Source organism: Brachyhypopomus gauderio, chromosome 13 (genome assembly GCF_052324685.1).
Source record: "Brachyhypopomus gauderio isolate BG-103 chromosome 13, BGAUD_0.2, whole genome shotgun sequence".
Taxonomy (NCBI): domain Eukaryota; kingdom Metazoa; phylum Chordata; class Actinopteri; order Gymnotiformes; family Hypopomidae; genus Brachyhypopomus; species Brachyhypopomus gauderio.
In genome coordinates, this window is record NC_135223.1 from 10,007,364 (window position 1) to 10,022,882 (window position 15,519).

At 45.1% G+C, this 15,519-nt stretch overlaps 1 protein-coding gene across 1 annotated transcript in view; it reads left to right on the top strand.

Moving 5' to 3' along the window:
* The window catches only part of LOC143473663 (dynein axonemal heavy chain 11), a 109,716-nt gene that overhangs the window by 38,271 nt on the left and 55,926 nt on the right, over positions 1 to 15,519 (top strand). The window contains exons 57-65 of the mRNA XM_076970754.1: positions 11,073 to 11,219; positions 11,333 to 11,446; positions 11,740 to 11,883; positions 12,283 to 12,465; positions 12,547 to 12,648; positions 12,873 to 13,007; positions 14,480 to 14,653; positions 14,809 to 15,044; positions 15,177 to 15,299. Coding sequence (XP_076826869.1) covers positions 11,073 to 11,219; positions 11,333 to 11,446; positions 11,740 to 11,883; positions 12,283 to 12,465; positions 12,547 to 12,648; positions 12,873 to 13,007; positions 14,480 to 14,653; positions 14,809 to 15,044; positions 15,177 to 15,299 — 1,358 coding nt within the window. The remainder of the gene's footprint in view (positions 1 to 11,072; positions 11,220 to 11,332; positions 11,447 to 11,739; positions 11,884 to 12,282; positions 12,466 to 12,546; positions 12,649 to 12,872; positions 13,008 to 14,479; positions 14,654 to 14,808; positions 15,045 to 15,176; positions 15,300 to 15,519) is intronic.

The window sequence follows — 15,519 nt, forward strand, 5'->3', positions numbered from 1 at the left end:
GGTAGAAGGGTGGTGAACACGTATGGAACAGTAACACTGGTAGAAGTGTGGTGAACACATATGGAACAGTGACACTGGTAGAAGTGTGGTGAACACATGGAACAGTGACACTGGTAGAAGTGTGGTGAACACATGGAACAGTAACACTGGTAGAAGTGTGGTGAACACATGTGGAACAGTAACACTGATAGAAGTGTGGTGAACACATATGAAACAGTAACACTGGTAGAAGTGTGGTGAAGACATGTGGAACAGTAACACTGGTAGAAGTGTGGTAAACACACATGGAACAGTGACACTGGTAGAAGTGTGGTGAACACATATGGAACAGTAACACTGATAGTAGTGTGGTGAACACGTATGGAACAGTAACACTGGTAGAAGTGTGGTGAACACATATGGAACAGTAACACTGATAGAAGTGTGGTGAACACACATGGAACAGTGATACTGGTTGAAGTGTGGTGAACACACATGGAACAGTGATACTGGTAGAAGTGTGGTGAACACATATGGAACAGTAACACTGATAGAAGTGTGGTGAACACACATGGAACAGTGATACTGGTAGAAGTGTGGTGAACACACATGGAACAGTGATACTGGTAGAAGTGTGGTGAACACATATGGAACAGTTAACACTGGTAGAAGTGTGGTGAACACATGGAACAGTGACACTGGTAGAAATGTGGTGAACACATATGGAACAGTGACACTGGTAGAAGTGTGGTGAACATGTATGGAACAGTAACACTGGTAGAAGTGTGGTGAACACATATGGAACAGTAACACTGATAGAAGTGTGGTGAACACGTATGGAACAGTAACACTGGTAGAAGTGTGGTGAACACATGTGGAACAGTAACACTGGTAGAAGTGTGGTGAACACATATGGAACAGTAACACTGATAGAAGTGTGGTGAACACATATGGAACAATAACACTGATAGAAGTGTGGTGAACACGTATGGAACAGTAACACTGGTAGAAGTGTGGTGAACACATATGGAACAGTAACACTGATAGAAGTGTGGTGAACACGTATGGAACAGTAACACTGGTAGAAGTGTGGTGAACACATGTGGAACAGTAACACTGGTAGAAGTGTGGTGAACACATATGGAACAGTAACACTGATAGAAGTGTGGTGAACACACATGGAACAGTGATACTGGTAGAAGTGTGGTGAACACACATGGAACAGTAACACTGATAGAAGTGTGGTGAACATGTATGGAACAGTAACACTGGTAGAAGTGTGTTGAACACACATGGAACAGTAACACTGGTAGAATGTGGTGAACATGTATGGAATAGTAACACTGGTAGAAGTGTGTTGAACACATGTGGAACAGTAACACTGGTAGAAGTGTGGTGAACACATGGAACAGTGACACTGGTAGAAGTGTGGTGAACACATATGGAACAGTAACACTGATAGAAGTGTGGTGAACACGTATGGAACAGTAACACTGGTAGAAGTGTGGTGAACACATATGGAACAGTAACACTGATAGAAGTGTGGTGAACACGTATGGAACAGTAACACTGGTAGAAGTGTGGTGAACACATGTGGAACAGTAACACTGGTAGAAGTGTGGTGAACACATATGGAACAGTAACACTGATAGAAGTGTGGTGAACACGTATGGAACAGTAACACTGGTAGAAGTGTGGTGAACACATGTGGAACAGTAACACTGATAGAAGTGTGGTGAACATGTATGGAACAGTAACACTGGTAGAAGTGTGTTGAACACACATGGAACAGTAACACTGGTAGAATGTGGTGAACATGTATGGAATAGTAACACTGGTAGAAGTGTGTTGAACACATGTGGAACAGTAACACTGGTAGAAGTGTGGTGAACACATGGAACAGTGCCACTGGTAGAAGTGTGGTGAACACATGGAACAGTGATACTGGTAGAAATGTGGTGAACACATATGGAACAGTGACACTGGTAGAAGTGTGGTGAACATGTATGGAACAGTAACACTGGTAGAAGTGTGGTGAACATGTATGGAACAGTAACACTGGTAGAAGTGTGTTGAACACACATGGAACAGTAACACTGGTAGAATGTGGTGAACATGTATGGAATAGTAACACTGGTAGAAGTGTGTTGAACACATGTGGAACAGTGACACTGGTAGAAGGGTGGTGAACACGTATGGAACAGTAACACTGGTAGAAGTGTGGTGAACACATATGGAACAGTGACACTGGTAGAAGTGTGGTGAACACATATGGAACAGTGACACTGGTAGAAGGGTGGTGAACACATATGGAACAGTGACACTGGTAGAAGTGTGGTGAACACATATGGAACAGTGACACTGGTAGAAGGGTGGTGAACACGTATGGAACAGTAACAGTGGTAGAAGTGTGGTGAACACATATGGAACAGTGACACTGGTAGAAGTGTGGTGAACACATGGAACAGTGACACTGGTAGAAGTGTGGTGAACACATGGAACAGTAACACTGGTAGAAGTGTGGTGAACACATGTGGAACAGTAACACTGATAGAAGTGTGGTGAACACATATGAAACAGTAACACTGGTAGAAGTGTGGTGAAGACATGTGGAACAGTAACACTGGTAGAAGTGTGGTAAACACACATGGAACAGTGACACTGGTAGAAGTGTGGTGAACACATATGGAACAGTAACACTGGTAGAAGTGTGGTGAACACATATGGAACAGTAACACTGGTAGAAGTGTGGTGAACACATATGGAACAGTAACACTGATAGAAGTGTGGTGAACACACATGGAACAGTGATACTGGTTGAAGTGTGGTGAACACACATGGAACAGTGATACTGGTAGAAGTGTGGTGAACACATATGGAACAGTAACACTGATAGAAGTGTGGTGAACACACATGGAACAGTGATACTGGTAGAAGTGTGGTGAACACACATGGAACAGTGATACTGGTAGAAGTGTGGTGAACACATATGGAACAGTTAACACTGGTAGAAGTGTGGTGAACACATGGAACAGTGACACTGGTAGAAATGTGGTGAACACATATGGAACAGTGACACTGGTAGAAGTGTGGTGAACATGTATGGAACAGTAACACTGGTAGAAGTGTGGTGAACACATATGGAACAGTAACACTGATAGAAGTGTGGTGAACACGTATGGAACAGTAACACTGGTAGAAGTGTGGTGAACACATGTGGAACAGTAACACTGGTAGAAGTGTGGTGAACACATATGGAACAGTAACACTGGTAGAAGTGTGGTGAACACATGTGGAACAGTAACACTGATAGAAGTGTGGTGAACATGTATGGAACAGTAACACTGGTAGAAGTGTGTTGAACACACATGGAACAGTAACACTGGTAGAATGTGGTGAACATGTATGGAATAGTAACACTGGTAGAAGTGTGTTGAACACATGTGGAACAGTAACACTGGTAGAAGTGTGGTGAACACATGGAACAGTGCCACTGGTAGAAGTGTGGTGAACACATGGAACAGTGATACTGGTAGAAATGTGGTGAACACATATGGAACAGTGACACTGGTAGAAGTGTGGTGAACATGTATGGAACAGTAACACTGGTAGAAGTGTGGTGAACATGTATGGAACAGTAACACTGGTAGAAGTGTGGTGAACACACATGGAACAGTAACACTGGTAGAATGTGGTGAACATGTATGGAATAGTAACACTGGTAGAAGTGTGTTGAACACATGTGGAACAGTGACACTGGTAGAAGGGTGGTGAACACGTATGGAACAGTAACACTGGTAGAAGTGTGGTGAACACATATGGAACAGTGACACTGGTAGAAGTGTGGTGAACACATATGGAACAGTGACACTGGTAGAAGGGTGGTGAACACATATGGAACAGTGACACTGGTAGAAGTGTGGTGAACACATATGGAACAGTGACACTGGTAGAAGGGTGGTGAACACGTATGGAACAGTAACACTGGTAGAAGTGTGGTGAACACATATGGAACAGTGACACTGGTAGAAGTGTGGTGAACACATGGAACAGTGACACTGGTAGAAGTGTGGTGAACACATGGAACAGTAACACTGGTAGAAGTGTGGTGAACACATGTGGAACAGTAACACTGATAGAAGTGTGGTGAACACATATGAAACAGTAACACTGGTAGAAGTGTGGTGAAGACATGTGGAACAGTAACACTGGTAGAAGTGTGGTGAACACACATGGAACAGTGACACTGGTAGAAGTGTGGTGAACACATATGGAACAGTAACACTGATAGAAGTGTGGTGAACACGTATGGAACAGTAACACTGGTAGAAGTGTGGTGAACACATATGGAACAGTAACACTGATAGAAGTGTGGTGAACACGTATGGAACAGTAACACTGGTAGAAGTGTGGTGAACACATGTGGAACAGTAACACTGGTAGAAGTGTGGTGAACACATATGGAACAGTAACACTGATAGAAGTGTGGTGAACACACATGGAACAGTGATACTGGTTGAAGTGTGGTGAACACACATGGAACAGTGATACTGGTAGAAGTGTGGTGAACACATATGGAACAGTAACACTGATAGAAGTGTGGTGAACACACATGGAACAGTGATACTGGTAGAAGTGTGGTGAACACACATGGAACAGTAACACTGATAGAAGTGTGGTGAACACACATGGAACAGTGATACTGGTAGAAGTGTGGTGAACACACATGGAACAGTGATACTGGTAGAAGTGTGGTGAACACATATGGAACAGTTAACACTGGTAGAAGTGTGGTGAACACATGGAACAGTGACACTGGTAGAAATGTGGTGAACACATATGGAACAGTGACACTGGTAGAAGTGTGGTGAACATGTATGGAACAGTAACACTGGTAGAAGTGTGGTGAACACATATGGAACAGTAACACTGATAGAAGTGTGGTGAACACGTATGGAACAGTAACACTGGTAGAAGTGTGGTGAACACATGTGGAACAGTAACACTGGTAGAAGTGTGGTGAACACATATGGAACAGTAACACTGATAGAAGTGTGGTGAACACATATGGAACAATAACACTGATAGAAGTGTGGTGAACACGTATGGAACAGTAACACTGGTAGAAGTGTGGTGAACACATATGGAACAGTAACACTGATAGAAGTGTGGTGAACACGTATGGAACAGTAACACTGGTAGAAGTGTGGTGAACACATGTGGAACAGTAACACTGGTAGAAGTGTGGTGAACACATATGGAACAGTAACACTGATAGAAGTGTGGTGAACACACATGGAACAGTGATACTGGTAGAAGTGTGGTGAACACACATGGAACAGTAACACTGATAGAAGTGTGGTGAACATGTATGGAACAGTAACACTGGTAGAAGTGTGTTGAACACACATGGAACAGTAACACTGGTAGAATGTGGTGAACATGTATGGAATAGTAACACTGGTAGAAGTGTGTTGAACACATGTGGAACAGTAACACTGGTAGAAGTGTGGTGAACACATGGAACAGTGACACTGGTAGAAGTGTGGTGAACACATATGGAACAGTAACACTGATAGAAGTGTGGTGAACACGTATGGAACAGTAACACTGGTAGAAGTGTGGTGAACACATATGGAACAGTAACACTGATAGAAGTGTGGTGAACACGTATGGAACAGTAACACTGGTAGAAGTGTGGTGAACACATGTGGAACAGTAACACTGGTAGAAGTGTGGTGAACACATATGGAACAGTAACACTGATAGAAGTGTGGTGAACACGTATGGAACAGTAACACTGGTAGAAGTGTGGTGAACACATGTGGAACAGTAACACTGATAGAAGTGTGGTGAACATGTATGGAACAGTAACACTGGTAGAAGTGTGTTGAACACACATGGAACAGTAACACTGGTAGAATGTGGTGAACATGTATGGAATAGTAACACTGGTAGAAGTGTGTTGAACACATGTGGAACAGTAACACTGGTAGAAGTGTGGTGAACACATGGAACAGTGCCACTGGTAGAAGTGTGGTGAACACATGGAACAGTGATACTGGTAGAAATGTGGTGAACACATATGGAACAGTGACACTGGTAGAAGTGTGGTGAACATGTATGGAACAGTAACACTGGTAGAAGTGTGGTGAACATGTATGGAACAGTAACACTGGTAGAAGTGTGTTGAACACACATGGAACAGTAACACTGGTAGAATGTGGTGAACATGTATGGAATAGTAACACTGGTAGAAGTGTGTTGAACACATGTGGAACAGTGACACTGGTAGAAGGGTGGTGAACACGTATGGAACAGTAACACTGGTAGAAGTGTGGTGAACACATATGGAACAGTGACACTGGTAGAAGTGTGGTGAACACATATGGAACAGTGACACTGGTAGAAGGGTGGTGAACACATATGGAACAGTGACACTGGTAGAAGTGTGGTGAACACATATGGAACAGTGACACTGGTAGAAGGGTGGTGAACACGTATGGAACAGTAACAGTGGTAGAAGTGTGGTGAACACATATGGAACAGTGACACTGGTAGAAGTGTGGTGAACACATGGAACAGTGACACTGGTAGAAGTGTGGTGAACACATGGAACAGTAACACTGGTAGAAGTGTGGTGAACACATGTGGAACAGTAACACTGATAGAAGTGTGGTGAACACATATGAAACAGTAACACTGGTAGAAGTGTGGTGAAGACATGTGGAACAGTAACACTGGTAGAAGTGTGGTAAACACACATGGAACAGTGACACTGGTAGAAGTGTGGTGAACACATATGGAACAGTAACACTGGTAGAAGTGTGGTGAACACATATGGAACAGTAACACTGGTAGAAGTGTGGTGAACACATATGGAACAGTAACACTGATAGAAGTGTGGTGAACACACATGGAACAGTGATACTGGTTGAAGTGTGGTGAACACACATGGAACAGTGATACTGGTAGAAGTGTGGTGAACACATATGGAACAGTAACACTGATAGAAGTGTGGTGAACACACATGGAACAGTGATACTGGTAGAAGTGTGGTGAACACACATGGAACAGTGATACTGGTAGAAGTGTGGTGAACACATATGGAACAGTTAACACTGGTAGAAGTGTGGTGAACACATGGAACAGTGACACTGGTAGAAATGTGGTGAACACATATGGAACAGTGACACTGGTAGAAGTGTGGTGAACATGTATGGAACAGTAACACTGGTAGAAGTGTGGTGAACACATATGGAACAGTAACACTGATAGAAGTGTGGTGAACACGTATGGAACAGTAACACTGGTAGAAGTGTGGTGAACACATGTGGAACAGTAACACTGGTAGAAGTGTGGTGAACACATATGGAACAGTAACACTGGTAGAAGTGTGGTGAACACATGTGGAACAGTAACACTGATAGAAGTGTGGTGAACATGTATGGAACAGTAACACTGGTAGAAGTGTGTTGAACACACATGGAACAGTAACACTGGTAGAATGTGGTGAACATGTATGGAATAGTAACACTGGTAGAAGTGTGTTGAACACATGTGGAACAGTGCCACTGGTAGAAGTGTGGTGAACACATGGAACAGTGATACTGGTAGAAATGTGGTGAACACATATGGAACAGTGACACTGGTAGAAGTGTGGTGAACATGTATGGAACAGTAACACTGGTAGAAGTGTGGTGAACATGTATGGAACAGTAACACTGGTAGAAGTGTGGTGAACACACATGGAACAGTAACACTGGTAGAATGTGGTGAACATGTATGGAATAGTAACACTGGTAGAAGTGTGTTGAACACATGTGGAACAGTGACACTGGTAGAAGGGTGGTGAACACGTATGGAACAGTAACACTGGTAGAAGTGTGGTGAACACATATGGAACAGTGACACTGGTAGAAGTGTGGTGAACACATATGGAACAGTGACACTGGTAGAAGGGTGGTGAACACATATGGAACAGTGACACTGGTAGAAGTGTGGTGAACACATATGGAACAGTGACACTGGTAGAAGGGTGGTGAACACGTATGGAACAGTAACACTGGTAGAAGTGTGGTGAACACATATGGAACAGTGACACTGGTAGAAGTGTGGTGAACACATGGAACAGTGACACTGGTAGAAGTGTGGTGAACACATGGAACAGTAACACTGGTAGAAGTGTGGTGAACACATGTGGAACAGTAACACTGATAGAAGTGTGGTGAACACATATGAAACAGTAACACTGGTAGAAGTGTGGTGAAGACATGTGGAACAGTAACACTGGTAGAAGTGTGGTGAACACACATGGAACAGTGACACTGGTAGAAGTGTGGTGAACACATATGGAACAGTAACACTGATAGAAGTGTGGTGAACACGTATGGAACAGTAACACTGGTAGAAGTGTGGTGAACACATATGGAACAGTAACACTGATAGAAGTGTGGTGAACACGTATGGAACAGTAACACTGGTAGAAGTGTGGTGAACACATGTGGAACAGTAACACTGGTAGAAGTGTGGTGAACACATATGGAACAGTAACACTGATAGAAGTGTGGTGAACACACATGGAACAGTGATACTGGTTGAAGTGTGGTGAACACACATGGAACAGTGATACTGGTAGAAGTGTGGTGAACACATATGGAACAGTAACACTGATAGAAGTGTGGTGAACACACATGGAACAGTGATACTGGTAGAAGTGTGGTGAACACACATGGAACAGTGATACTGGTAGAAGTGTGGTGAACACATATGGAACAGTTAACACTTGTAGAAGTGTGGTGAACACATGGAACAGTGACACAGGTAGAAATGTGGTGAACACATATGGAACAGTGACACTGGTAGAAGTGTGGTGAACATGTATGGAACAGTAACACTGGTAGAAGTGTGGTGAACACACATGGAACAGTGACACTGGTAGAAGGGTGGTGAACACGTATGGAACAGTAACACTGGTAGAAGTGTGGTGAACACATATGGAACAGTGACACTGGTAGAAGTGTGGTGAACACACATGGAACAGTGACACTGGTAGAAATGTGGTGAACATGTATGGAACAGTAACACTGGTAGAAGTGTGGTGAACACATATGGAACAGTGACACTGGTAGAAGGGTGGTGAACACGTATGGAACAGTAACACTGGTAGAAGTGTGGTGAACACATATGGAACAGTGACACTGGTAGAAGTGTGGTGAACACATGTGGAACAGTAACACTGATAGAAGTGTGGTGAACACGTATGGAACAGTAACACTGGTAGAAGTGTGGTGAACACATGTGGAACAGTAACACTGGTAGAAGTGTGGTGAACACATATGGAACAGTAACACTGGTAGAAGTGTGGTGAAGACATGTGGAACAGTAACACTGGTAGAAGTGTGGTGAACACACATGGAACAGTGACACTGGTAGAAGTGTGGTGAACACATATGGAACAGTAACACTGATAGAAGTGTGGTGAACACGTATGGAACAGTAACACTGGTAGAAGTGTGGTGAACACATATGGAACAGTAACACTGATAGAAGTGTGGTGAACACGTATGGAACAGTAACACTGGTAGAAGTGTGGTGAACACATGTGGAACAGTAACACTGGTAGAAGTGTGGTGAACACATATGGAACAGTAACACTGATAGAAGTGTGGTGAACACACATGGAACAGTGATACTGGTAGAAGTGTGGTGAACACATATGGAACAGTAACACTGATAGAAGTGTGGTGAACACACATGGAACAGTGATACTGTTAGAAGTGTGGTGAACACACATGTAACAGTGATACTGGTAGAAGTGTGGTGAACACGTATGGAACAGTTAACACTGGTAGAAGTGTGGTGAACACATGGAACAGTGACACTGGTAGAAATGTGGTGAACATGTATGGAACAGTAACACTGGTAGAAGTGTGGTGAACACACATGGAACAGTGACACTGGTAGAAGTGTGGTGAACACATATGGAACAGTGACACTGGTAGAAGTGTGGTGAACACACATGGAACAGTGACACTGGTAGAAGTGTGGTGAACACATATGGAACAGTGACACTGGTAGAAGTGTGGTGAACACACATGGAACAGTGACACTGGTAGAAATGTGGTGAACATGTATGGAACAGTAACACTGGTAGAAGTGTGGTGAACACATATGGAACAGTGACACTGGTAGAAGTGTGGTGAACACACATGGAACAGTGACACTGGTAGAAATGTGGTGAACACATATGGAACAGTGACACTGGTAGAAGTGTGGTGAACACGTATGGAACAGTAACACTGGTAGAAGTGTGGTGAACACACATGGAACAGTGACACTGGTAGAAGTGTGGTGAACACGTATGGAACAGTTAACACTGGTAGAAGTGTGGTGAACACATATGGAACAGTAACACTGATAGAAGTGTGGTGAACATGTATGGAACAGTAACACTGGTAGAAGTGTGGTGAACACATATGGAACAGTGACACTGGTAGAAGTGTGGTGAACACATATGGAACAGAGACACTGGTAGAAGTGTGGTGAACACATATGGAACAGTGACACTGGTAGAAGTGTGGTGAACACACATGGAACAGTAACACTGGTAGAAGTGTGGTGAACACGTATGGAACAGTAACACTGGTAGAAGTGTGGTGAACTTGTGTGGAAGAGTAACACTGCTAGAAGTGTAGTGAACACATATGGAGCAGTAACACTGGTAGAAGTGTGGTGAACACGTGTGGAACAGTAACAGTGGTAGAAGTGTGGTGAACACATGTGGAACAATAACAGTGGTAGAAGTGTGGTGAACACATGTGGAACAATAACAGTGGTAGAAGTGTGGTGAACACGTGTGGAACAGTAACAGTGGTAGAAGTGTGGTGAACACATGTGGAACAGTAACAGTGGTAGAAGTGTGGTGAACACGTGTGGAACAGTAACAGTGGTAGAAGTGTGGTGAACAAGTGTGGTGAACACATGTGGAACAGTAACAGTGGTAGAAGTGTGGTGAAAAAGTGTGGTGAACACATGTGGAACAGTAACAGTGGTAGAAGTGTGGTGAACGTAGTGTGGTACATGCCTGCTAGGTGGAGGACTTGAAGGCTAAATTGAGCTCCCAGGAAGTGGAGCTGAGCCTGAAGAGTCAGGCAGCCGAGGCTCTTATCACCAAGATCGGCCAGCAGACAGAGAGACTGAGCCAGAGACGAGCCAATGCTGACCAGGAAGAGCAGAAGGTGAGCACGCACCGCCCCGCCCCCTGCACCCTGCCCCGCCCCCTGCACCCTGCCCCACAGCTCCTGTCACCAGGTGGCTTTGAGCGTGTCGCTATGACTGTGTTTGCCTGCAGGTGGCAGCGATCCAGCAGGAGGTTACTCGCAGGCGCAGGGACTGTGAACAGGACCTGGCCAAAGCCGAGCCATCTCTCGAGGCTGCCACGGCTGCTTTAGATACCCTTAACAAGGTAATGAGCACAGGCCATGTGCCTTCAGAGTCAGATATTCAACACGGAAAACTGTTGTTCAGCCCTCTAAGCACTGACCCACTGACTCTAAGCACTTACTTGTTCTTAGGTAAAAGAGAGACTGGTAAACTGTTGTTGTGAGAGGTTCTGTAATGATCTTCAAAGGCCTGTTTTCTGAATTCAATATTGTATTGCTAAAACCTTTCCTGCTAACTGGGGATTTCTGCATGTTTCTTCTTCATTTTGTATACTCAAGGGGTTTCAGTTGGTTTGTAAATAGTTTCACTGTACAGGTGAACCTGACTGAGCTGAAGACATTCCCCAACCCCCCTGAGGCAGTGACTAACGTAATGGCGGCTGTGATGGTCCTCTTGGCACCGCGCGGACGTGTTCCTAAACAGCGTGGCTGGAAGGCCGCCAGGGTCTTCATGGGCAAGGTGACAACCCCACCGACACACTGGTCTGATACCCATAACTCTAACACAGGCAGGCCTTGGCCCGGAGACCTCCGCCTGCAGGAGCAGAGGGGCTTTAAATGTGCTGCACTTTACAGACCTCAGTGTTGTGGCTGTTATGTGTATGGTGGATGAAATAGGGCTGGTATAGTCGGCTTTATCATGGTCTAAGGAAACATTGTATAATCGTATATTGTTATCATATAATAATACTCAAGTGGATTGTCTCTCATGTTAAACATGGTCAAACTAAACTAATGTTTAGTTTAGTCAAACTAAACAATGAAAGTGGGGAAATGGAAATCTGGAAATGGTCGCTGTGCTAACCATCGCTGTTTTAAGTCTCGCTCCTTGCTAAGCGCCCCAGCCTTGTGTTTGCAGCTGGACGACTTCCTGCAGGCTCTGGTGAGCTATGATAAGGAGCACATCCCGGAGCAGTGTCTGAGCGTGGTGAAGCAGGTCTACCTTAGCAACCCCGACTTCCACCCTGACCACGTTCGCACCAAGTCGTACGCCGCAGCCGGCCTCTGCGCCTGGACCATCAATATAGTGCGCTACTATGAGGTGACGAGAAAGCCCAGCCTTTTCTTCATATACCGCATACCGATGGGTCTGAAAACCGTCCAACGGTCTGTTGTCTTTCAGGTGTATTGCGAGGTTGCTCCGAAGCGTCAGGCTCTGTGTCAGGCTAACGCAGACCTGGAGATTGCCACCGCTAAACTTCTCACTGTGAGGAAGAAACTGCATGTGAGTACTGACTTCAACTAATGGTTGCCTTCAGCTTAAAGATGAGGTTTAAAAACAGAACCCCCAATGAAGAATCAAAGAAAAGTTGAAACAGCAGCTGATTCTGTACACATTAAGTAGGCCTACTCAACACGATCATTGTCATTTTGTAATATTCCTCATCCTACTATTAAATTCCGCTTGACTTAACGTTGGGTTTCAAGAATATTTTGTGCTCCACTCAGGATCTGGACGAGCATCTGCAGGGCCTCACGGCTCAGTTTGAGAGAGCGGCAGCCGAGAAGCTGTGCTGCCAGGAGGAAGTGACCCGCACCAGGCACACCATCGAGCTGGCCAATCGGCTGGTGGGAGGCTTGCAGGTATTGGGTGGATCGCGGCGGAGAGCCGCATCACTGGTCATCACTGCTCTGGAGCGAGCATGTGGCTACGCTACATGCTAGCGGGGCGTAAGGGTTTGGCTAGCAGCAGAGACGCTGTGTGAGGAAGGAAGGGAGGCACCATGATTAAAGCACCATTAAACTGGCCAAGAGGTCAATGGCCACTGGCCAAACGGAGGTGAGGAAACAGACAGAAAGACCGTACTGCAGCCTACCAGCCAAAACACGTTACATATGGTCATTATCTTGTTTAAACTTTATTTAGTTTGAATTTGATTCCAGCATTTTAAAATGCTTGAATTGTATGTAAATTCCTTTTACGTTGTAAGTTGTGTGACACGTGTGAGTTGTCCATTGAGCCTCACTTTTCATTTCTGTATTCTGTTCAAAAGTAAAAATTAGTTTTACTTGTTTTTCCCCTCCTCAGAATGCTCAGACATCCATCCTCAGGATTATCCAAAATCTTTACACCTGTTAATGTGAAATAAAATGAATGTAATATTTCTTTTAGTGGTTTTATTTAAAACATTCGACTTTCTTATTCAGGGAAATGAATAGGGCTCGTATGGGACAGCTTGGCTTTTAAACATATCAAGACAAATGATTTGTCTTTATGCCATTGACCTGGAAGCAATAGTGTTTAGACTAATAAATCAGCCCGTCTATATTTAATCATTAACTCACTGCAAAGCCTCAACAGCTGTTGGAAATTAAAAACGCTTCACCCAGGACTGAGTGATATTCCAAGCAATCCATAATACATTAGGCTAAAATTATAGTGATTTTTAACTGTCTGAGAATTTATTATGCGACATGTTCTGGATCCCCGACCCTGCGAAGACGACACTAGGCAAGATTTATCACTGCGGGAGCATCTCAGCGATATTATTGAAGTCCTAAATGAGAGCTAAATTGATGCAGAGTGAAAATGTAACTAAACTTTCAAAGCCGGTTTAGGTGAATTGCGACTGTATACTTTATTGCTTATGTTTTCCCAGCCTGTATGATCAATGGGGAGGGGACCCAATCAAGAGACAGGCACACACACACCCTCCTCTACTCCTGACAACTGATGCTGTAAAATCATTTGTGTGGGTTCATCTAGACAACTCCAGGGTTCTGCCTCACCGTCGTGTTTTTGAGTTTTTGATACGTAACACGAGAGACCTTCATGATAAAACAGCAAAAATATCTTGAACCGCGTTTTGTGCACTACAGCTGTTGGAAATTAAAAACGCTGATTAAAAAATTAAAAACGCTTTTACTGGATGAACGTATTTACACGCTGACATGTTTACAGTTGTGGAGAAGCACTACTTCTAGAGTACACTTGCTTGTTGTCCGCAATTAATATTAAAAACGCCACATTCAAGCAGTTGGATCACTCCCTGCGTGTGTGTGTGTGTGTGTGTGTGTGTGTGTGTGTGTGTGTGTGTGTGTGTGTGTGTGTGCAGTCGGAGAACGTACGCTGGTCGAAGGCCGAGCTGGAACTGCAGACCCAGCAGGAGACGCTGTGTGGGGACGTGTCGCTGGCCGCGGCCTTCGTCTGCTACGCTGGATATTTCACACAGCCCTACCGCCAGCAGCTGATGGAGAACACATGGAAGCCCTTCTTCAGACGGCTGACGGTACGGCTCACTCCTAAACACGGCATCTTCCGGCGAGACCAAACCTCCCTCTGTACCGCCGAGTCCACTCATGCCACGCGGAAACCAGCAGAGCATTGAGCTGAATACCAACACTGGTGTGTCCTTCTCCTCACACCTCACCCCTCGCCCCACAGCCCCCCGTCCCACTGACAGAAGGCCTGGACCCCGTCCCGCTGCTGGCTGAGCATGCCACCGTGGCCTCCTGGCACAACCAGGGCCTGCCGGCCGATCGGCTGTCCGTGGAGAACGCCGTCATCCTGGCCTGCAGCCGGCGCTGGCCGCTCCTGGTGGACCCCCAGCAACAGGCGAGCGGGTGGCTGCAGGGGCTGTACGGGCCGGGCCTGAGGGTGCTGCAGCACGGAGCCGCAGGGTGAGCAACGCTCCCTTCATCACCTGGAACTCAATCTGAGCCTTTCCTCATCAATTTGGTCCAAACGCATTTCGAACAGGCGCTCGCCGCCCCGCGCGGATGTTCCGTTTCTTCTGTCCTTTGCCGCTCCAGGTACATCGACGCCATCGAGCGGGCGTTGGCCTGTGGTGAGGCGGTGCTGATTGAGAACGTGGAGGTGAGGGTGGACCCGGTTCTGCTGCCTCTGCTGGCCAGCAGCACAGCGCACACAGGAAGGCAAGCAGCACCGCACCAATATTAATCACTCACCCAAAGGTCAACAGGCTTTCAGCAGTGTCTTAGCGTGGCATATTTTAAATACGTCTTTACACATGCATGTGTACAAAAATGTATTTTACCTTAAATCTTTTTTTTTTGCATGCCAACCTTGGAAGCCAGTTTTGTACAGAGCGTTGAAAAGCCCTGGTCAATAGTCAGCCGTGACTTAGTAGAATAT